General features: G+C 45.1%; 1 protein-coding gene across 1 annotated transcript in view; it reads right to left on the reverse strand.

The window, feature by feature from the left end:
- Positions 1-2,100: 2,100 nt before the first annotated feature.
- The window catches only part of LOC126457903 (heat shock protein 70 B2-like), a 123,581-nt gene continuing 102,581 nt past the window's right edge, over positions 2,101-23,100 (reverse strand). The window contains exon 7 of the mRNA XM_050094583.1: positions 2,101-2,478. Coding sequence (XP_049950540.1) covers positions 2,101-2,478 — 378 coding nt within the window. The remainder of the gene's footprint in view (positions 2,479-23,100) is intronic.

Consider the following 23,100-nt stretch of genomic DNA (forward strand, 5'->3'; position numbering starts at 1 on the left):
GCAAGTAATACTGTGTGTGTAATGGCAAAGTCTTCAGTCAGTACAGGTAACAATGTGACAGTAGTGAATCCCAACTCATGGCTAGGATCAGTATACTGCAAGCACATCAAGATACATATAAGGAGGTCTTACAGTTTGGTAAATGTCGCCTGACATCTCATTGCTAGTGTGGATCACATTCTTCAACCAGCGCAGATGACTCTTACACAACTCCAATGCTTCTCTTGTTTTGACCTAAGTCGACATGCGTAGACATCCGAGAAAGATACATAGATACCTGCAATACAGTGAAACAGAAGTAGGCAGTTTCATTAGTCGTTTTGAGCACCAACTCTTGTCAGCATAGCTGATGCCACAGGTTTATTGGTTGATGTCCTATAATGTGTTCCTGTCTCGCTCAAGATTGGCATACTGGGAACACATCATGACGTAGCTCATAGGAGAAATACACGATGTCAGCTGTTGTCACTTAAAACACAGGCAGTTGTTATTGCAGAACACATTATATATCACCCATGGCTGAAGTTGCTATAGTCTGTATGCGTGAAGAGAGCGTCATTTTGCTTGCAGCTGTACTTGATATCACCTTTGACAGTTTACAGCACATCTCCAATCAGGACATCTGGTAATACAACACCACTAACTGTCCACTATATAGTATTTCCCGAATCTCGATATATCGTACATGCAGAGGCCCTCCAGCTGATGGAGCTTCAGTATACAATTATGGATACTCCACGCAAAGTAGCTGGTACTGAAGGCGCCATCGTCACTCTCCAATATAGTTGATGTAGAATCTCAGATTACGCTAGCATGCTGCACTGAAACCGAAATACGTTTGAATCAGTCTTGCAGTGCAATATTTTTAACACCATTATAGAGATTGGTTAGCTGGTAGTCCGGCAGTTAAGTGGGTGTCTTCTAATATGTACTTCAGGTCTTTTCCAGGGATGGGGTACTACAGGTAAATCACAACATTAATAAAGAGCTCACACGCTTTTTTATCGACCAGTTGAAAACACCAGTGTTGGCAGCAAGTCTGTCCTGCTAAAGTTTGGCATACCGAGCTGCACATAAAGAACTTTTAACACTTGCTAAGTGGCACTTGACTTTGTCACTGTTGGAGTGGCTCATTTTCGTCATTCAGAGCAGGTAATACTACAGACTCCTAAAATGACATATCCTGTAGCTTGTCATCATGACGCAGCTCACTGTGGCAACACTCAACATTGGCAGTTTTCATGTAAAGCGCAGGCGGACGACACTATATATCATTAATGCCTAAAGTTGGTATGGTGTGTGCCCTAAATCTGTGCTTTTCACTGCAGCAGAACTTAACACCAGTGTTGAGCATATCGCCAACTACAGCATTTGGTAATTCGTAAACCACTTTCAATCCCTTTTTAGAGTTCCCCCAAGTCTTGATATAGTGTATTTGAAGAACTCCTACAGCTCACTGAAGCTCTGCTTGACACATATTTTCCACTCAAAACATGGGACTGCAGACATACACTTAATTTCCCGTATGGTAAATACAAATCTCGGATTGTGCTGATATGCTGCAGGGATACTGAAACATGTTTAAAGAGCTCCTAAACTTCAGTATTTTGAAGCTGTCATTTAGCCTGGATAGCTGGTAGCTCAGACACCAATGTGGATCTCTTTCAGTGCTACGCCAGTCCTTTTCCAGGGATGGCATACTGCAGGCACACCACAGGGTACATACAGAGCTCCCACTGTCTGGTGTAGTGTAAGTTGACAGCAGTACAGTTAGCGTTATGTACATCATCCAACCAGAGCAGTGGGTACTCCAGTCAACACAATCGATCCCCAATATGTTACACTCCAAATTTTGGTCTCCTCCAATGTGAGGCAAGCAGAGAGCTTCAGCAATTTGTGGAAAATCGAACGACGTTCACACGTTCTCCGCACGACGCACCTAGTTCGTCAGCACCAGTATCGAACTCCTATCGTACGGCAAGTACGGGCCTCAAACTGGGCCGGCGAAATTCGGGCAGAGTGCTACGTGCATAGGGATCTCCAGCAGCTCGTCAGAGCGGTTGCCTATCTCCGGGCTAGGCGGTTGGCAGCCCTGACACCCTATTCGACCTCCTCGATGGTGGGCCCCGTGTTGCTGCCAGTCTGGTGCAGGCGCGTCATGACGGGCATGCAGACGGCCTGCAGCTCCCTGAAGCGGCGCTGGACGTCGTCCTTGCTGGCGTCGGGCACGGCGTCCAGCCACATGAGCGCCTCGTCGCAGGCGGCCGTGGCGCGCTGCCGCGCCCCCTCGTCGCCCAGCCGGCTGCCCACCTCGTCGAGTGCGCGCTTCACTGCCAGCGCGTAGTCCTCCAGCCGGTGGCGCTCGTTCACGCGCTCGCGCGCCACCGCGTCCTGCGCGCGGAATCGCTCCGCGTCCGCCACCATGCGCTCGATCTGGTCGCGCGTCAGCCGGCCGCTGTCGTTCCGGATCGTGATCGCCTGCAGGCAATACGTTTACCTGTAGGGACGGGTAATACTGAGCATGTTTCAGCAATATTCACTTCCAGAAAAAAAAGTGAAGCACGCGGAAGATATGGTTGGATATCAATGTAACTCCGTACATGCACACATCATTGACGGATGTGTCTGTAACACGTAGAACGGTGGGTAATACCTTTTAATTTTTTCTCAGAATATCATACCTTTTTATTTTTTCCTCGTTATTAATTTCTATGAATGTTTTCTTTTCTCCTTAGTAATAAGACATTTGTACATTGCCGCAGAAGACGGCAAAGCTAGGCTTTTAAAATTATCACCGTAACAAAGGAGCAATGTCCGGGGAATATCCACATTTTTTTATCAACTTTTATTTCAGTCTCGCTTGAGAATACTCATGTCTTAGATCTCACACAAAAAGACGTGCAGTTTTTACTCGTGCATCAACAATGTAGAAGTAAGTGATATGTGTCACAAAAAATGCAAGAAAATACTTATACTAAGAGCTATCATAGATGCAAGAATATTTTTATTTATTACGCCAATATTGTTTCACAAGCATGATTTTTGCCTGCAATCATAAGAAGTAGTAATTTCTTCCACCCTGCAAGACATCTTATATATGCTAATCATCAAGATTTAGTGGATGAACTCTATGATTGGCAAGCACAGAAAATTAGAGGTAAATTAATGTTGTCAGCTTAACTATTTTACACACACACACACACACACACACACACACATATATATATATATATATATATATATATATATATATGTGTGTGTGTGTGTGTGTGTGTGTGTGTGTGTGTGTGTGTGTGTGTAATAATCGAGCAACTGACTTTTTGGTAAGCACCAAGTACCAAGTTTGCTGCAAAATACGATTTGTGTGACTTCAGTATTGGTACGTTTCCTTGTATTTTCTTACGCTATAAGGAAGACTGTTCATGGCACCAGTTTAGTTACAACAAGAATTCAGGCTTTAATTCAAGTACGGCAATTTCTCATTACGTAAATTTCATGCTGATTCATACTCTTTGTGTTAGCTGTTGCGCTGCCTCCCAGCACGGTTATTCCAAAATCGACCAACAGGCCTAACACAACGGCCTCTAGATTGCATTAGTATTATTAGTGTTCAGTGCCATTACCAGGCCTGGCAGAATACACGCTAGGCGTGAAAAGCATCATATATCGAATGATAATTGTGAAGGACACAGAGATGTGGCGTATTCAAGTGAAAAGTGCAATCAGCATCTAACAGAGTTTGAAAGGGCCTCACTGTGGGTCTCCATTTAGCCAGGTGTAGAGTCGTACAACATGCAGAGTTGTGACAGAGGCCCAGTCTCCGACTGGACGGCAACACGAGGGCAGGCGGACTCGTCATCAAGGTTTCCGTCGGCCACAGCTCGCCACCACAAGGGAGGATCACTGTATTGTGCTTCGTGCACACCGTGACCCCTTCCCATCTGTTCCTGTTGCCCAATTCCCTGAATCATTTTGTGTCATCCCACACAATTGGTCAGATACTAGCAGTAGCCAAAGTAGGGAATTACTATTCCACGCACAGGCTGCCGTTAACACCTCAACACCAAAGGCTGTCTTTGGAGTGCAGTAGTCAGTGGGAAGCACGGAGTCGTGATGAATGGCATCAAATTATGTTCAGAAATGAATCACGTTCTGCATTACCCTGAATGTCCATTGCCTGCGAATATGGCCGCAACCTAGGAAGAAGTCTCATTCTTACAATTTTGTGGTGGGAGACAACGGCGTTACTCCCGGCATCACGACCTGGGGTACCGTGGGATTTGACATCAGGTCACGGCTGGCAATGGCTGACCCTCACGGGGCAACAGTATGTCACGGAGATCTTATGTCCTCATGTGCTACCTCCCATGTGACAGTATCGCGATGCCATGTTTCGCCAGAAAAATAATCATCCACACATGTGCTCTCCACATGGTGTTGAGGTACTCCCATGGCCTGCAAGATTCCCAGACCTGTCCCCAGCAGGGGACCAGCTCTCACATCAATCCCATCCCAGTCCCAGTATCCAGGATGTCAAGTGTCAAGCAGTAGTTAGAACAGTTGTGGGGAAACTTCGCGTAAGGAATGATACAACAGCCTTATGTCCCAACTGAGTTAGTGCATACATCCAAGCCAGATGGGGTACAACGTCATAATAATAAGTAGGTTCATACTGCACAGTGCTTTGTACATTTGACTCGATTTTGTAATCACTGAAATAACATCACTTACCCTCTCAACCTGTGAAGTTACATTTCGTTACCTCCTCTACTTTTGGGCGCTTCATCGATAGCTGTACCGCAGCTTCAGCCAAAATGGAGGGGTCTCTCTGAACAGGCCATTCTATCTGTGGTTTCAGTGCCGCATTATATGTGCAGATATTAACACAGAACGAACCAGCTCTGTCAGTGCACAGCAGCTCCTTACTACATATTCAGTGGCGCAGTAATCTTTAGAGTATTTTAAGAAACTGTGAGTAATCTCCTTACAATGAGTGGAGCAAACTCTCTGACGACATGGACAGTGCCATGTATGCGGAAGGAAGGGAGCCTCACCTACATAGGTCAGCAGAACAACGACCAACACAGGAGACAGCGGTTACGCAGTGCAGTAAAGGAAGTAATGGATGTTCTGAACGACGCAGCATACGATACGGATATCGATATGGAAACCATGGTCATTATTTCAATGCAGATTGGAACGTGAGAGAAAAAGAGCGGCAAACGTGCAGAAACTGTTGGGACAAGCTTCACGAGACAAACAGGCGAGGTCGCAGGCACTGGCCGCAACGTGCCACAGAGCAGATGTCGCAGGTAGAACCTTCAGTAACTATTGATGCAGTCAAGAAAGTGAGCATTGCTGTGGTATGGAATACGGACACAAATCACTCTTTTTTTACTGGTGGACAGACATGGATAATGCCTTGTTAAGCAAACAAAAGTAAACGTCACAGAGATATCGGTGTCGGCCCCTCTGTCATGTATGTAGAGTGTCGCGTTGGAATTACGTGACAGCTTCACCTCGTGGCATTAAAAAAACTCGTGTTGTCAGCAAATCCACAGTGGAGAAAGGATGTCAAAACATAATCTTACTGGGAAGAAACAAGATTAAAATCGAATTAGATGCGCCAAAGACAGCCAACTTATTTGTGCAGTCCCCACTGCTTCTGGCACGAAATCTTGAAACGTGCATACCTGATCACATAATTCAGTGTCAGAGCGTAATAAGGAATGTGATCAGTCGTCTTAGTGAAGAATAATTTTAAATGCTGCCGCGTCTTTTATTACAGCATTTAACATGATACGATGAAAAAGAAAAATGGGAAGAGTTCAGTTACGGCGTATAAAACATTCGTAGTCACTTTCGACTGACAAAGGCTGCCTGAGTACATCATGGTGTATTGGAGGCGTAGTTCTGTACAAACGGACACATCGCCGGTGTCTCAGTGTTTTAATTATCTCCGATTCAATCAGATTAGAAGCCAGTTCTAACCTGCCCAAAACTGTGTTAATTGTAGAGAGCATTTTCGCACTGAATACCAATCTATACAAAACCGGTGCAATCATTCCCGCGATATGCATGCTGCGTTGAGCAGGATCTTCCCTGAATACGCTCGTTGACGTCAGACCAAGGTAATTGCAACGAAGCAGCAGACAATATTCAAGGAAGCTGAAAGCTTAACAAGTGGCTTTCCCTATGCAGCAACAACACGAAGAGCGCCATCACCTGACGACCAATGTGCTTTCCAAATCTTTTATAAAATGCACCACAGGATTCCGACTCACTAACAACGCGGACCCACTGCCGGCCCACTATTTGTCTCACAGTGTAAGACCCCTCCTCTTCTTCACTCCAGTACGCTCCCTTTGTGTCCTGTTCTCAGTTTTCCGTATCCCCTCTTAACTTCATATACTGAACATGATAAAGATCGTCGCAGTGAAATTAGAATGAAACCGTAAAATTCCGCAAACTAGTAAAGTTTGGTAGAAAAACGCATCTACACAAGAAACTTTTTCCGTTCATTTATGGAATTTACAACTAAAATTCAGTCTGTTCTATCGGGAAAGTCTTACGACACCTCGACACACCAAATGATAACAACGGTTGTATCTCAGTGAAATGCTAGATCAGCCATGGCACATAGAGAGCTTATACAAAGAGAGTTGTTTTCCAAAGACATTATCATACCTGCGTTCTCTGAGACATGATTTAAGCCCCATTCTAATTTTTTAGTAGGTGCCTCATACATCGTTCAACAGGATAGTAAAGAAGGAACAACACTGTTAATTGATTCGTGGGTGTAATTGTCCCACACCTCCATAAGAACCTTTCAAGTGATAGCAGCTGGAATTCGTCTTCTAAGACTGTTATAACTACTGTGCTAATATACTGTAAACCAAAAGCGACTGAAGTGGAGGAATGCTATTCTCTAATCAACTGTCTAGACTCGCCATACGTGGTTGGCGAAGATTTCAGCATGGTTCATGTCACAGTTAACACGTACAGAGAAGGATGTACTGAACATCGTCAGCCCGGTTAGTTTAATCGCTCACAATGATGGATCGCCAATATTCACATTACTTCCGGGCCACTGATCATGGACGACATTCCTCACAATTTACCCTTCAAATATCGCGCAACGAAGTAAGTGGGAAGTATGCCCTACGCCCGTATCCCATACTTACAGACCACTTCTCCATCGCATTAACTTTAAAGATTTATCTCAAGAAAGACACACTTTCCGACGTCAAAGAGAACATGAGAAGGACAGATTGGAAAATACATAAAATTTACATCCATCAGTGCATTCAAAGAGGACTGACGCAAGGTTCAGGTAAGGAGACCTATTGCTAATTGTACTAATCCGTGATGCTACAACCAATGCAAATCTTTAATCTGCCGACTGTGGAACCAAGTGGAATGGCAGTACCATGGCAAATCCAAGAATTCTCGCGCATGATCACATAACGAAGTCGTGCATATAAAATACGCAACAAACAGCATATTTAGGAAAATAATACAAAGAAAAGTGACAAGAAGAAGTGACAAGAAAAAGTGAAGCCCCTAGAAATGAAGGAGGAAACGAAACTTCGTGAACTGAGAGGGTATGTAATGTTATTTCAGCGATTGATTCAGATCTACAAAGAACTCGGCAGTATGACTACAATTATCGGGATCATGTTTCACTCCCTCAGGCCTTGATGCACGTACTGATTAGGTTGGTAAGGGTATCATCAGGTCGTTTTGTTCTCTCCTGAGTCAAGGTGGTCCTAAACTGTTCTAGGAGGTTCTTCATATCCTCGATACTGTGACTGGAACAGATTTGACGTCCGAGTTGGTACCACACATGTTCCTTCAATTACTGCTCTCTGGACCTTGCTGACCATGGAGCTACCTCAACACCACACTGTTGGTAACGTCGTTTTGTTCTCTCCTGGGTCAAGGTGGTCCTAAACTGTTCTAGGAGGTTCTTCATATCCTCGATACTGTGACTGGAACAGATTTGACGTCCGAGTTGGTACCACACATGTTCCTTCAATGACTGCTCTCTGGAAATTGCTGACCATGGAGCTACCTCAACACCACACTGTTGGTAAGGTCGTTTTGTTCTCTCCTGAGTCAAGGTGGTCCTAAACTGTTCTAGGAGGTTCTTCATATCCTCGATACTGTGACTGGAACAGATTTGACGTCCGAGTTGGTACCACACATGTTCCTTCAATGACTGCTCTCTGGACCTTGCTGACCATGGAGCTACCTCAACACCACACAGTTGGTAAGGGTATCATCAGGTTGGTTTGTTCTCTCCTGAGTCAAGGTGGTCCTAAACTGTTCTAGGAGGTTCTTCATATCCTCGATACTGTGACTGGAACAGATTTGACGTCCGAGTTGGTACCACACATGTTCCTTCAATGACTGCTCTCTGGACCTTGCTGACCATGGAGCTACCTCAACACCACACAGTTGGTAAGGTCGTTTTGTTCTCTCCTGAGTCAAGGTGGTCCTAAACTGTCCTTGGAGGTTCTTCATATCCTCGATACTGTGACTGGAACAGATTTGACGTCCGAGTTGGTACCACACATGTTCCTTCAATGGCTGCTCTCTGGACCTTGCTGACCATGGAGCTACCTCAACACCACACAGTTGGTAAGGTCGTTTTGTTCTCTCCTGAGTCAAGGTGGTCCTAAACTGTCCTAGGAGGTTCTTCATATCCTCGATACTGTGACTGGAACAGATTTGACGTCCGAGTTGGTACCACACATGTTCCTTCAATGACTGCTCTCTGGACCTTGCTGACCATGGAGCTACCTCAACACTACACAGTTGGTAAGGGTATCATCAGGTCGTTTTGTTCTCTCCTGAGTCAAGGTGGTCCTAAACTGTTCTAGGAGGTTCTTCATATCCTCGATACTGTGACTGGAACAGATTTGACGTCCGAGTTGGTACCACACATGTTCCTTCAATGACTGCTCTCTGGACCTTGCTGACCATGGAGCTACCTCAACACCACACAGTTGGTAAGGTCGTTTTGTTCTCTCCTGAGTCAAGGTGGTCCTAAACTGTTCTAGGAGGTTCTTCATATCCTCGATACTGTGACTGGAACAGATTTGACGTCCGAGTTGGTACCACACATGTTCCTTCAATGACTGCTCTCTGGACCTTGCTGACCATGGAGCTACCTCAACACCACACAGGTGGTAAGGGTATCATCAGGTTGGTTTGTTCTCTCCTGAGTAAAGGTGGTCCTAAACTGTTCTAGGAGGTTCTTCATATCCTCGATACTGTGACTGGAACAGATTTGACGTCCGAGTTGGTACCACACATGTTCCTTCAATGACTGCTCTCTGGACCTTGCTGACCATGGAGCTACCTCAACACCACACAGTTGGTAAGGTCGTTTTGTTCTCTCCTGAGTCAAGGTGGTCCTAAACTGTTCTAGGAGGTTCTTCATATCCTCGATACTGTGACTGGAACAGATTTGATGTCCGAGTTGGTACCACACATGTTCCTTCAATGACTGCTCTCTGGACCTTGCTGACCATGGAGCTACCTCAACACCACACTGTTGGTAAGGTCGTTTTGTTCTCTCCTGAGTCAAGGTGGTCCTAAACTGTTCTAGGAGGTTCTTCATATCCTCGATACTGTGACTGGAACAGATTTGACGTCCGAGTTGGTACCACACATGTTCCTTCAATGACTGCTCTCTGGACCTTGCTGACCATGGAGCTACCTCAACACCACACTGTTGGTAAGGTCGTTTTGTTCTCTCCTGAGTCAAGGTGGTCCTAAACTGTTCTAGGAGGTTCTTCATATCCTCGATACTGTGACTGGAACAGATTTGACGTCCGAGTTGGTACCACACATGTTCCTTCAATGACTGCTCTCTGGACCTTGCTGACCATGGAGCTACCTCAACACCACACAGTTGGTAAGGTCGTTTTGTTCTCTCCTGAGTCAAGGTCGTCCTAAACAGTCCTAGGAGGTTCTTCATATCCTCGATACTGTGACTGGAACAGATTTGATGTCCGAGTTGGTACCACACATGTTCCTTCAATGGCTGCTCTCTGGACCTTGCTGACCATGGAGCTACCTCAACACCACACAGTTGGTAAGGTCGTTTTGTTCTCTCCTGAGTCAAGGTGGTCCTAAACTGTCCTAGGAGGTTCTTCATATCCTCGATACTGTGTCTGGAACAGATTTGACGTCCGAGTTGGTACCACACATGTTCCTTCAATGACTGCTCTCTGGACCTTGCTGACCATGGAGCTACCTCAACACCACACTGTTGGTAAGGTCATTTTGTTCTCTCCTGAGTCAAGGTGGTCCTAAACTGTTCTAGGAGGTTCTTCATATCCTCGATACTGTGACTGGAACAGATCTGACGTCCGAGTTAGTACCACACATGTTCCTTCAATGACTGCTCTCTGGACCTTGCTGACCATGGAGCTACCTCAACACCACACAGTTGGTAAGGTCGTTTTGTTCTCTCCTGAGTCAAGGTGGTCCTAAACTGTTCTAGGAGGTTCTTCATATCCTCGATACTGTGACTGCAACAGATTTGACGTCCGAGTTGGTACCACACATGTTCCTTCAATGACTGCTCTCTGGACCTTGCTGACCATGGAGGTACCTCAACACCAACCAGTTGGTAAGGTCGTTTTGTTCTCTCCTGAGTCAAGGTGGTCCTAAACTGTCCTAGGAGGTTCTTCATATCCTCGATACTGTGACTGGAACAGATTTGACGTCCGAGTTGGTACCACACATGTTCCTTCAATGACTGCTCTCTGGACCTTGCTGATCGTGGAGCTACCTCAACACCACACAGTTGGTAAGGTCGCTTTGTTCTCTCCTGAGTCAAGGTGGTCCTAAACTGTTCTAGGAGGTTCTTCATATCCTCGATACTGTGACTGGAACAGATTTGACATCCGAGTTGGTACCACACATGTTCCTTCAATGACTGCTCTCTGGACCTTGCTGACCATGGAGCTACCTCAACACTACACAGTTGGTAAGGGTATCATCAGGTCGTTTTGTTCTCTCCTGAGTCAAGGTGGTCCTAAACTGTTCTAGGAGGTTCTTCATATCCTCGATACTGTGACTGGAAGAGATTTGACGTCCGAGTTGGTACCACACATGTTCCTTCAATGACTGCTCTCTGGACCTTGCTGACCATGGAGCTACCTCAACACCACACTGTTGGTAAGGTCGTTTTGTTCTCTCCTGAGTCAAGGTGGTCCTAAACTGTTCTAGGAGGTTCTTCATATCCTCGATACTGTGACTGGAACAGATTTGACGTCCGAGTTGGTACCACACGTGTTCCTTCAATGACTGCTCTCTGGACCTTGCTGACCATGGCGCTACCTCAACACCACACAGTTGGTAAGGGTATCATCAGGTTGGTTTGTTCTCTCCTGAGTCAAGGTGGTCCTAAACTGTTCTACGAGGTTCTTCATATCCTCGATACTGTGACTGGAACAGATTTGACGTCCGAGTTGGTACCACACATATTCCTTCAATGACTGCTCTCTGGACCTTGCTGACCATGGAGCTACCTCAACACCACACAGTTGGTAAGGCCGTTTTGTTCTCTCCTGAGTCAAGGTGGTCCTAAACTGTTCTAGGAGGTTCTTCATATCCTCGATACTGTGACTGGAACAGATTTGACGTCCGAGATGGTACCACACATGTTCCTTCAATGACTGCTCTCTGGACCTTGCTGACCATGGAGCTACCTCAACACCACACAGTTGGTAAGGGTATCATCAGGTTGGTTTGTTCTCTCCTGAGTCAAGGTGGTCCTAAACTGTTCTAGGAGGTTCTTCATATCCTCTATACTGTGACTGGAACAGATTTGACGTCCGAGTTGGTACCACACATGTTCCTTCAATGACTGCTCTCTGGACCTTGCTGACCATGGAGACCTCAACACTACACAGTTGGTAAGGGTATCATCAGGTCGTTTTGTTCTCTCCTGAGTCAAGGTGGTCCTAAACTGTTCTAGGAGGTTCTTCATATCCTCGATACTGTGACTGGAACAGATTTGACGTCCTAGTTGGTACCACACATGTTCCTTCAATGACTGCTCTCTGGACCTTGCTGACCATGGAGCTACCTCAACACCACACAGTTGGTAAGGTCGTTTTGTTCTCTCCTGAGTCAAGGTGGTCCTAAACTGTTCTAGGAGGTTCTTCATATCCTCGATACTGTGACTGGAACAGATTTGACGTCCGAGTTGGTACCACACATGTTCCTTCAATGAGTGCTCTCTGGACCTTGCTGACCATGGAGCTACCTCAACACCAACCAGTTGGTAAGGTCGTTTTGTTCTCTCCTGAGTCAAGGTGGTCCTAAACTGTCCTAGGAGGTTCTTCATATCCTCGATACTGTGACTGGAACAGATTTGACGTCCGAGTTGGTACCACACATGTTCCTTCAATGACTGCTCTCTGGACCTTGCTGATCATGGAGCTACCTCAACACCACACAGTTGGTAAGGTCGTTTTGTTCTCTCCTGAGTCAAGGTGGTCCTAAACTGTTCTAGGAGGTTCTTCATATCCTCGATACTGTGACTGGAACAGATTTGACATCCGAGTTGGTACCACACATGTTCCTTCAATGACTGCTCTCTGGACCTTGCTGACCATGGAGCTACCTCAACACTACACAGTTGGTAAGGGTATCATCAGGTCGTTTTGTTCTCTCCTGAGTCAAGGTGGTCCTAAACTGTTCTAGGAGGTTCTTCATATCCTCGATACTGTGACTGGAACAGATTTGACGTCCGAGTTGGTACCACACATGTTCCTTCAATGACTGCTCTCTGGACCTTGCTGACCATGGAGCTACCTCAACACCACACAGTTGGTAAGGGTATCATCAGGTTGGTTTGTTCTCTCCTGGGTCAAGGTGGTCCTAAACTGTTCTAGGAGGTTCTTCATATCCTCGATACTGTGACTGGAACAGATTTGACGTCCGAGTTGGTACCACACATGTTCCTTCAATGACTGCTCTCTGGACCTTGCTGACCATGGAGCTACCTCAACACCACACAGTTGGTAAGGTCGTTTTGTTCTCTCCTGAGTCAAGGTGGTCCTAAACTGTCCTAGGAGGTTCTTCATATCCTCGATACTGTGACTGGAACAGATTTGACGTCCGAGTTGGTACCACACATGTTCCTTCAATGACTGCTCTCTGGACCTTGCTGACCATGGAGCTACCTCAACACTACACAGTTGGTAAGGGTATCATCAGGTCGTTTTGTTCTCTCCTGAGTCAAGGTGGTCCTAAACTGTTCTAGGAGGTTCTTCATATCCTCGATACTGTGACTGGAACAGATTTGAGGTCCGAGTTGGTACCACACATGTTTCTTCAATGACTGCTCTCTGGACCTTGCAGACCATGGAGCTACCTCAACACCACACAGTTGGTAAGGTCGTTTTGTTCTCTCCTGAGTCAAGGTGGTCCTAAACTGTTCTAGGAGGTTCTTCATATCCTCGATACTGTGACTGGAACAGATTTGACGTCCGAGATGGTACCACACATGTTCCTTCAATGACTGCTCTCTGGACCTTGCTGACCATGGAGCTACCTCAACACCACACAGTTGGTAAGGGTATCATCAGGTTGGTTTGTTCTCTCCTGAGTCAAGGTGGTCCTAAACTGTTCTAGGAGGTTCTTCATATCCTCGATACTGTGACTGGAACAGATTTGACGTCCGAGTTGGTACCACACATGTTCCTTCAATGACTGCTCTCTGGACCTTGCTGACCATGGAGCTACCTCAACACTACACAGTTGGTAAGGGTATCATCAGGTCGTTTTGTTCTCTCCTGAGTCAAGGTGGTCCTAAACTGTTCTAGGAGGTTCTTCATATCCTCGATACTGTGACTGGAACAGATTTGACGTCCGAGTTGGTACCACACATGTTCCTTCAATGACTGCTCTCTGGACCTTGCTGACCATGGAGCTACCTCAACACCACACTGTTGGTAAGGTCGTTTTGTTCTCTCCTGAGTCAAGGTGGTCCTAAACTGTTCTAGGAGGTTCTTCATATCCTCGATACTGTGACTGGAACAGATTTGACGTCCGAGTTGGTACCACACATGTTCCTTCAATGACTGCTCTCTTGACCTTGCTGACCATGGAGCTACCTCAACACCACACAGTTGGTAAGGGTATCATCAGGTTGGTTTGTTCTCTCCTGAGTCAAGGTGGTCCTAAACTGTTCTAGGAGGTTCTTCATATCCTCGATACTGTGACTGGAACAGATTTGACGTCCGAGTTGGTACCACACATGTTCCTTCAATGACTGCTCTCTGGACCTTGCTGACCATGGAGCTACCTCAACACCACACAGTTGGTAAGGTCGTTTTGTTCTCTCCTGAGTCAAGGTGGTCCTAAACTGTCCTAGGAGGTTCTTCATATCCTCGATACTGTGACTGGAACAGATTTGACGTCCGAGTTGGTACCACACATGTTCCTTCAATGGCTGCTCTCTGGACCTTGCTGACCATGGAGCTACCTCAACACCACACAGTTGGTAAGGTCGTTTTGTTCTCTCCTGAGTCAAGGTGGTCCTAAACTGTCCTAGGAGGTTCTTCATATCCTCGATACTGTGACTGGAACAGATTTGACGTCCGAGTTGGTACCACACATGTTCCTTCAATGACTGCTCTCTGGACCTTGCTGACCATGGAGCTACCTCAACACCACACAGTTGGTAAGGTCGTTTTGTTCTCTCCTGAGTCAAGGTGGTCCTAAACTGTCCTAGGGGTTCTTCATATCCTCGATACTGTGACTGGAACAGATTTGACGTCCGAGTTGGTACCACACATGTTCCTTCAATGACTGCTCTCTGGACCTTGCTGACCATGGAGCTACCTCAACACCACACAGTTGGTAAGGGTATCATCAGGTCGTTTTGTTCTCTCCTGAGTCAAGGTGGTCCTAAACTGTCCTAGGAGGTTCTTCATATCCTCAATACTGTGACTGGAGCAGATTTGATGTCCGAGTGGGTACCACACATGTTGTTTCAATGACTGCTCTCTGGACCTTGTCGACCATGGGGCTACCTCAACACCACGCAGACAGTTCATAGAGACACATGTCATGTGTCGACGAGCATTATACTGTTGAAAAATGGTATCACAATAAGGTCGCAAAAATGGATGCAGGGTGTCCATGACGTACCAGTATGCCAAAGATTCGCCCGTCACTACCAGCTGTGATCTAAGTCATATCCGAAGGCTCCCCACATCATGGCTCCAAGTACAAAGCGGTTATAATTAAAATTTCGCTACTTGTGCCAGTATAGACGTTTAACCATATGGATACCCAAATTTATAGGAGTCATGTTCAGACTGTGCGCTGAAGGATTTGTGTTTTTAGTAGAGTTAGTGTCAAGACTTTTCTTTAGGTGTCGATACTGGTACGACGACGCAGGGTTGAAACACAAGCATCAGAGTGAATTATAGTAGCAAACAGTCAACGTGGGTTTGGACAAAGTGAGCAGTGCTTTATTCGTAAAGCTGTTCATCAAAACATTAGCAGTAGAGCGAGTGTCAATGCATTGAAGGAATATGGAGGCGTCTTCTTTCTGCGCTGGGGTTGAAGAACATGGTTCGGAAGTTCGAATTAACTGGCGTTCCGTAAATTCCTCCTGGGAGAGGCCGATAGTCAGTTGTGCCACAAACTGTTGAGGAAGTCACTGTTGCCATTGCTGAGAATGCTGGATGCAATGTGAAGTCTTCAACCTGTGTCACGACAGCTGAACATTCAATGATCCACCATTCGAAAAGTGCTGCGAACAATTAAGAAATGGTATCCGTACAAACTACACACTATGCACCAACTTTGGCACATGAAGAGGAGGTTCGAGCAGACTTGCTATTACGTTTCTTGCTAGGGTTGAATCTGGCGACCTGTGGCCTTGGGACATTTTGTAGAGTGATGAGGCATACTTCACGCTCACTGGGGCGATGAACGCTGACAATTTTCGCATTTTGGGAACGTCGTTGCCAACGAACGTTCATGATGTTGCCCCGCATAGTGAACGCATCAATGCGTGGTGTGGCTTCACGGCGAAATTCATGACTGGTCCATTTTCCTTTGAGAAACTCGGGCTTCAAGGACCAAGGATGCGCAGCGCGAATGGCACACGATACTGTGGTCTGCTTCACCACATGTGTTCCCTGCTCTATAGGAGAGAGGTGCTTTGGACTCGACTGTTTTGAAGCGCGATAGAGCTCCGCCACCTCACACTGTCCGCGAGGTAACACGGTTACTCCGTACACGCTTGGAGAAAACCGAATCACTGGTCAATCGCTCCAAACTGTGTGCCACCAAGATCGCTACCCATGTGATCTCTGGCACTGGGATTAACCGAAGGACAGGATTTATCAATGGTAGACTAACACAAGTTGGAGGTCGAAGATGGATGTAGAGATGTAAGGAAGCAGTCTCTAGTGTGGTTCCAGGCTGTCGTGGATTCAATGGTCGTCACATTTAGCAAACTCTGTAACCTGAATGTAAACGTGGTACGCAGTTAACATACGTTGCCCTCTGGTGGAAATTAAAATGTGTTTCTTTAAATGGTTTATTCGTTATTTCTCTTGCGCACTTCCTTACAAATGTTTCCACAAAGTTTCACTCATTTTTCATTGGAGCTGTCTCGAGTAGCGAAAGTTTAGTTATAACCACCATGTATATCTATTTCCAACAAATTTCTGTCGGAAGGGGCAAATGAGAAAGCAAAACTCTCATTACATATTGCACTTGAAAGAGCTGCAGAAACGATTGGCCTTTCTAGTCGCTCAAAAAGGCATAACTACAAGCCTTGTCAAAACCTCACTACTTCGGAAAGATGTGGAGGAAGGAAAAGTAAATGTTATTTTTAGATAATATTGCGAGATAGGTGGTCAGTGGATTTCTTATTACACATGTTCTTTCTTTTATATCGACAGTATCGTAGTATGTGACATTGTCTACTACACAACACTTTTACCTCTCTTTTTTTTTTCATGAGTTCTTGTTGTGATAATGTGTGGTCAATCTTGTTTAGTTATGGTTGATCCTTTATATGACTATTCCTTTTACGGTACTTTAGTGGGGAACTATTGGCTTTGAACTTTTGTCGAATTATTGGCTGTACTGACATGACTAATAATGAGGCCTAGTCTTTCAAATCCCAGTGCGGGACGTTTCGAGGATGTAGATACGGACTATGAACACGTGACTCAGTTTGTCGGTTATTCTGAAGGTAGGAAAGAAACGTAGGTGACAAAAGAACTCATTTACTTTTAAAGTAATATATCTAATATAAGTGAGGTTCTATTTTTTAAATTCTAGATCTTTATGAGGTGCATTCAACTTCTAAGGCCTCCGATTTTTTTTCTAATTAACTACTCACCCGAAATCGATGAAACTGGCGTTACTTCTCGACGTAATCACCCTGCAGACGTACACATTTTTCACAACGCTGACGCCATGATCCCATGGCAGCGGCGAAGGCTTCTTTAGGAGTCTGTTTTGACCACTGGAAAATCGCTGAGGCAATAGCAGCACGGCTGGTGAATGTGCGGCCACGGAGAGTGTCTTTCATTGTTGGAAAAAGCCAAAAGTCACTAGGAGCCAGGTCAGGTGAGTAGGGAGCATGAGGAATCACTTCAAAGTTGTTATCACGAAGAAACTGTTGCGTAATGTTAGCTCGCTGTGCGGTTGCGTTGTCTTGGTGAAACAGCACACGCGCAGCCTTTCCCGGACGTTTTTGTTGCAATGCAGGAAGGAATTTGTTCTTCAAAACATTTTCGTAGGATGCACCTGTTACCGTAGTGCCCTTTGGAACGCAATGGGTAAGGATTACGCCCTCGCTGTCCCAGAACATGGACACCATCATTTTTTCAGCACTGGTGGTTACCCGAAATTTTTTTGGTGGCGGTGAATCTGTGTGCTTTCATTGAGCTGACTGGCGCTTTGTTTCTGGATTGAAAAATGGCATCCACGTCTCATCCATTGTCACAACCGACGAAAAGAAAGTCCAATTCATGCTGTCATTGCGCGTCAACATTGCTTGGCAACATGTCACACGGGCAGCCATGTGGTCGTCCGTCAGCATTCGTGGCACCCACCTGGATGACACTTTTCGCATTTTCAGGTCGTCATGCAGGATTGTGTGCACAGAACCCACAGAAATGCCAACTCTGGAGGCGATCTGTTCAACAGTCATTCGGCGATCCCCCAAAACAATTCTCTCCACTTTCTCGATCATGTTGTCAGACCGGCTTGTGCGAGCCCGAGGTTGTTTCAGTTTGTTGCCACATGATGTTCTGCCTTCATTAAACTGTCGCATCCACGAACGCACTTTCGACACATCCATAACTCCATCACCACATGTCTCCTTCAGCTGTCGATGAATTTCAATTGGTTTCACACCACGCAAATTCAGAAAACGAATGATTGCACACTGTTCAAGTAAGGAAAACGTCGCCATTTTAAGTATTTGAAACAGTTCTCATTCTCACCACTGGCGGTAAAATTCCATCTGCCGTACGGTGCTGCCGTCTCTGGGACGTATTGACAATGAACGTGGCCTCATTTTAAAACAATGCGCATGTTTCTATCTCTTTCCAGTCCAGAGAAAAAAAAAACGGAGGCCTTCGAACTTGAATGCACCTCGTATTACAGTTTCATAAATATTTTCGGAAGTGCCTATATTAAATATTGGAGTCTGGCAAATTTTGAATGGTTTTTGCTTAAGACGGCTAAGGTCAATGAAGGACATTTTGTGCATATGGATGGGAATTGAGGGTAAGTGACCATGTATCCTGACTGTGCTAAAATTACAAATGAAATATAATTTATTAAGTTTTCATTTATTTTTAAAATCATATTTCTGTCATGAGTGACATTTTTTTACTAAATCTCGGGTTTGATTTAGAATTTCATAAATTTTTTTACAAATTCCCATATCGAATTTTACAATCAGCATTGCATGTAGTGTCTCAACTTTAAGTGATTCCACATAGCATTCATCAACGAAAATACTCGTTCTGAAGGTGTGTTCGTCCCTGGTAAGCCGACTACATATTGGACGATGGCCAGGTAGTTTGTATGTGGTATGTGCAGTTCATTAAGTTTCTGAACAGCTCTAACCACCATTCCTCCGTGTTGCTCTTCATATCTTCGCATCTCTTCAGAACATCGTGACTGATGTAATCTGCAATGCAGTTTACCTCGTCAAACAATCTATCTTCAGCTACTGTTAGTTGTCGTCGTTGGCATCTGCAGAATTAATTATTGGTACGGCTGTTCCACATCAGCCCATTTCAGACTACTTTTTAACTCAATCCAGTCATACGCTTTGAAATCATTGTACTGATGCACATACTTCTGTAGGTACTAAATGCAGCTATCATCGAAGTTACGTATATGTCCCATAAAATAATTTTTTTCGATTTGCCTATTCTCCACAAGACTTCTTAACTTATTTCGTATGCTCAGAGGAATATAATCTTATTCTAAGCGCTTTGTGCACCTGTATTTGAGATCCATAAACAAGTGTAAACTTTCCGTAAAGGAAATTCTAACTCCTTCCATCATCTTCACAGAGTCATTAAATAAAGCGGCTTGTTCATGTACAAAGCTCCGAACATTCATTGGAAAAGAACGCATGTAGCACAGCTGGCATTTTTCTTGTGATAGAAAGTAAGATTTCGATGGTACATACATTTGCAGGGCTCTCCCTACTGCAGACAAAAATGCAAGCCATCGTGTTTTACTATATATCAGTATTCTTTTGTATTGCATTTCTGCTTCTTCGCAAAAATGAGAGCTTCTACATGCACTGTGTATGTATAAAAGTACGAATAAATATTCGTAACAGTACATTCGACGTTCACGGTAACAAATATGCTGATGTTTGCATAGTGCAATATGCGCTGCGCACTCCACACCAACTATTTTTCTCCCTGAGCCCTCTCGAAGTTTCCGGAAAACATTAAATTGTTCTTCACGTTGAACTCCGCCAAAATTTGTATTGGCATTATCTGCACAAATTCCCATGACTTTTCCTTAAGCTGATGTTTTTCCAGAATAACCATTAAAGAATCATATATAATAACTGCAGTTTCATCAGGTAAATTCAGGATATCTAATATTTTTACATAATTACAGTGTTTGGATGGAAGTATCGCACTAGTATTGGAAATATTTTGAGGTCTCTGTGGTTTGAAACGCCTGTACAGATGAAGATAATGGAACGTCTTTAAGTTCTGTCTGTAGTTTATCTAAAGAAAACGCCGTAATCACATTCTTTATTATTGCTTCGCACTTGGTTTTCCCGCAGTGAAACTTCTTTTGAAACACTTTTTGAATCAATTTACAAGTACATTCCACCGATCTAAAACTCTGTGACTTACCACGTGGAAAGCCAATACACCTATGGCTCTTGCAAGTTCTTCGTAGTCAGCGAAGTTTTCCTGGCGGAAATAAGTTGAGAGTAATGATGTACCTGCAGCAGTCTGCGCCCTTTTACGTTTGTCAGATGTTAAATGAATTTGTGTATCGTGTTTACCGCCGTGAGCAACGGAGAACACCCCATTACACTTTGTGCACCGCACTTCTGAAGGTGTTGCGCACTTCTGTAAAAAAAGGGGAATTCCTTTTGCAGGTCCTTCGTGAATTGAAAACTTAAGTTTTCTAACAGTCGGCGGCATTGCTAAGTAAAACAAGCAAATTAGTTCATGGACCCCGACGAAGCACGCGAACACAAATCAACAATGTGAGTCTCCGCTTGGACTAATTTACAACCTAAACAGTCCACCGTTCAACTTCGGATCACCCGGAGTGCTTCGTCTGGAACCTATTGTGTTTCAGATTGCTGCCAACCTCAGAGAACTAAAGAGTGGTCACCCCGGCTAACAGCAAGTGGTGTTTCACCCAGTCGTACTACATATTTATTTCTTTTTTATGTACTCGAGACAACGAAAGGAACTGCACATAATCACACTCATAAATCGTAAGTTCATACCCTGATTCGCAGTGCTTACTATACGTGGCAATAATCTGCAGGGGTGAAAATATTACCGGAACGCGGGACATGCGGGACAAATTAGGCATTTTGCGGGACGGTGCGGCAAAATCCGGGACGGCCCCGCAGAATCCGGGACGGCTGGCCCCCTTAACTAATAACACCAAATGAAGACTCGCTAACTGTAGCTTACAGGGCATGCAAGGAATACGTTTGTGCGTAGGCTTCAGGTACCGAACCGCACCTTCCCTACCGCATGGTGGTCGTGAACAACAGAGCCCTCACCACTGCAGTTGTTCACTCCCTTAGTGTGGCCACCGTACAGGCTAAATTATTTTTTGCGCGCTCTAAGAAACAGCCCGTGTGGTGGTATTGACGAGTAACGGCTGCAGTGTAACAGGAAATACTTCTGAATGAACGAATACCACAGTGACGAGGCTCGAACGTTATTGATTCGTTTGAAACTGTTCACAGCTCACAGTCTAGTGGATAGCCTTGCCGCCTCTACAAAGTAGGGTCCCAGGTTCGATTCCCGGCTGAGTAGAGATTTTCGTCGCTCGGGGACTGGATATTTGTGTTGTCCTAATTGTTCCATTTCTTCCTCCTCACAAAGACGAGCAAGTCGCCGAAGAGCCTTCAAATGGAAAGACTTGCACCAGATAGCTGAAAACCCGAGCTGGTGTCTCCTGGCCATAGGACCATTTCACTTCTTTAAAATTAGCGACTTTTTAAAGGCATTAAGAACAGCATTAGGATACAAACTGAGGTGATCAAAGTCATAGGCTGCTTTGGCAAAGGGTAGTGCAGCAGCTTGATGTGACATGGACTCAAGAAGTCGTCGGAAGTCCCCTTAAGAAATATTGAGCCATCCTGCCTCTTTAGCCATCCATAATTACGAAGACGTCGGTGCAGGATTTTGTGCACGAACTGATCTCTCGATTCTGTCTCTTAAATATTCGATGGAATTTATGACAGGGGATCTGGACGGCCAAATCATTCGCTCCAATTGTCCTGAATGTTCTTCAAACCAATCGATAACAATTTTTGCATGATGTCATGGCGCATTGTTATCCATAAACATTCAGTCGTTGTTTGGGAACATGAAGTCCACGAATAGTTGCAAATGGTCTCCAGGTAGTTGAACCATAAGCGTTTACCAGCTGAAATCGGAACTCGTCTGACCAGGCCATGGTTTTTCCCGTCGTCTAGGGTCGAACCGATATGGTCAAGCGCCCAGGAGAGGCACTGCAGGTGATGTGCTATTATCAAAGGCACTCGCGTCGGTCGTCTGCTGCCATAAGCCATAACACCAAATTTCGCCGGACTGTCCTAACGGTTCTGTTCGTTTCACGTCTCACATTGACTTTAGCGGTTATTTCACGCAGTGTTGCTTGTCTGTTAACACAGCTGCTGCTCTCGGTTATTAAGCGAAGGCCGTTGGCCACTGTGTTGGCCATGGTGAGAGGTAATGCGTGAAATGTGTTATTCTCGAGACACACTTGAGGCAGTGGATCTCGGATTGTTGGTTCCTAACAATTTCCGTATAGGAACGTCTAGCTGCAACTGCCATTCTGCGTTCAGTCTCTTAATTCCCGTCGTCCGGTCATGATCACGTCGGAAACCCTTCACACAAATCACGTGAGTAAAAAAGGAAGCTGCCGGCCGCTGTGACCGAGTGGTTCTAGGCGCATCAGTCCGGAACCGCGCTGCTGCTACGGTCGCAGGTTCGAATCCTGCCTCGGGCATGGATGTGTGTGATGTCCTTAGGTTAGTTAGGTTTAAGTAGTTCTAAGTCTAGGGGACTGATGACCTCAGATGTTAAGTCCCATAGTGCTTAGAGCCATTTGAACCATTTTGAACAAACGACAGCGCCAATGCATTGCCCTTTATATCTTGTTTACGCAATTGGCAACCGGAATAAAGTAATAATTGGATCCTTTTACCGACCTCCTAATTCAGATGATACAGTTGTTGAAAGGTTCAAAGAAAACTTAAGTTTGATTTCAAACACGTATCTCACTCATACGATTATAATTGGCGGTGACTTTAATTTACCCTCGATATGTTGGCGAAAATACATG

Source organism: Schistocerca serialis, chromosome 1 (assembly GCF_023864345.2).
Source record: "Schistocerca serialis cubense isolate TAMUIC-IGC-003099 chromosome 1, iqSchSeri2.2, whole genome shotgun sequence".
Taxonomy (NCBI): domain Eukaryota; kingdom Metazoa; phylum Arthropoda; class Insecta; order Orthoptera; family Acrididae; genus Schistocerca; species Schistocerca serialis.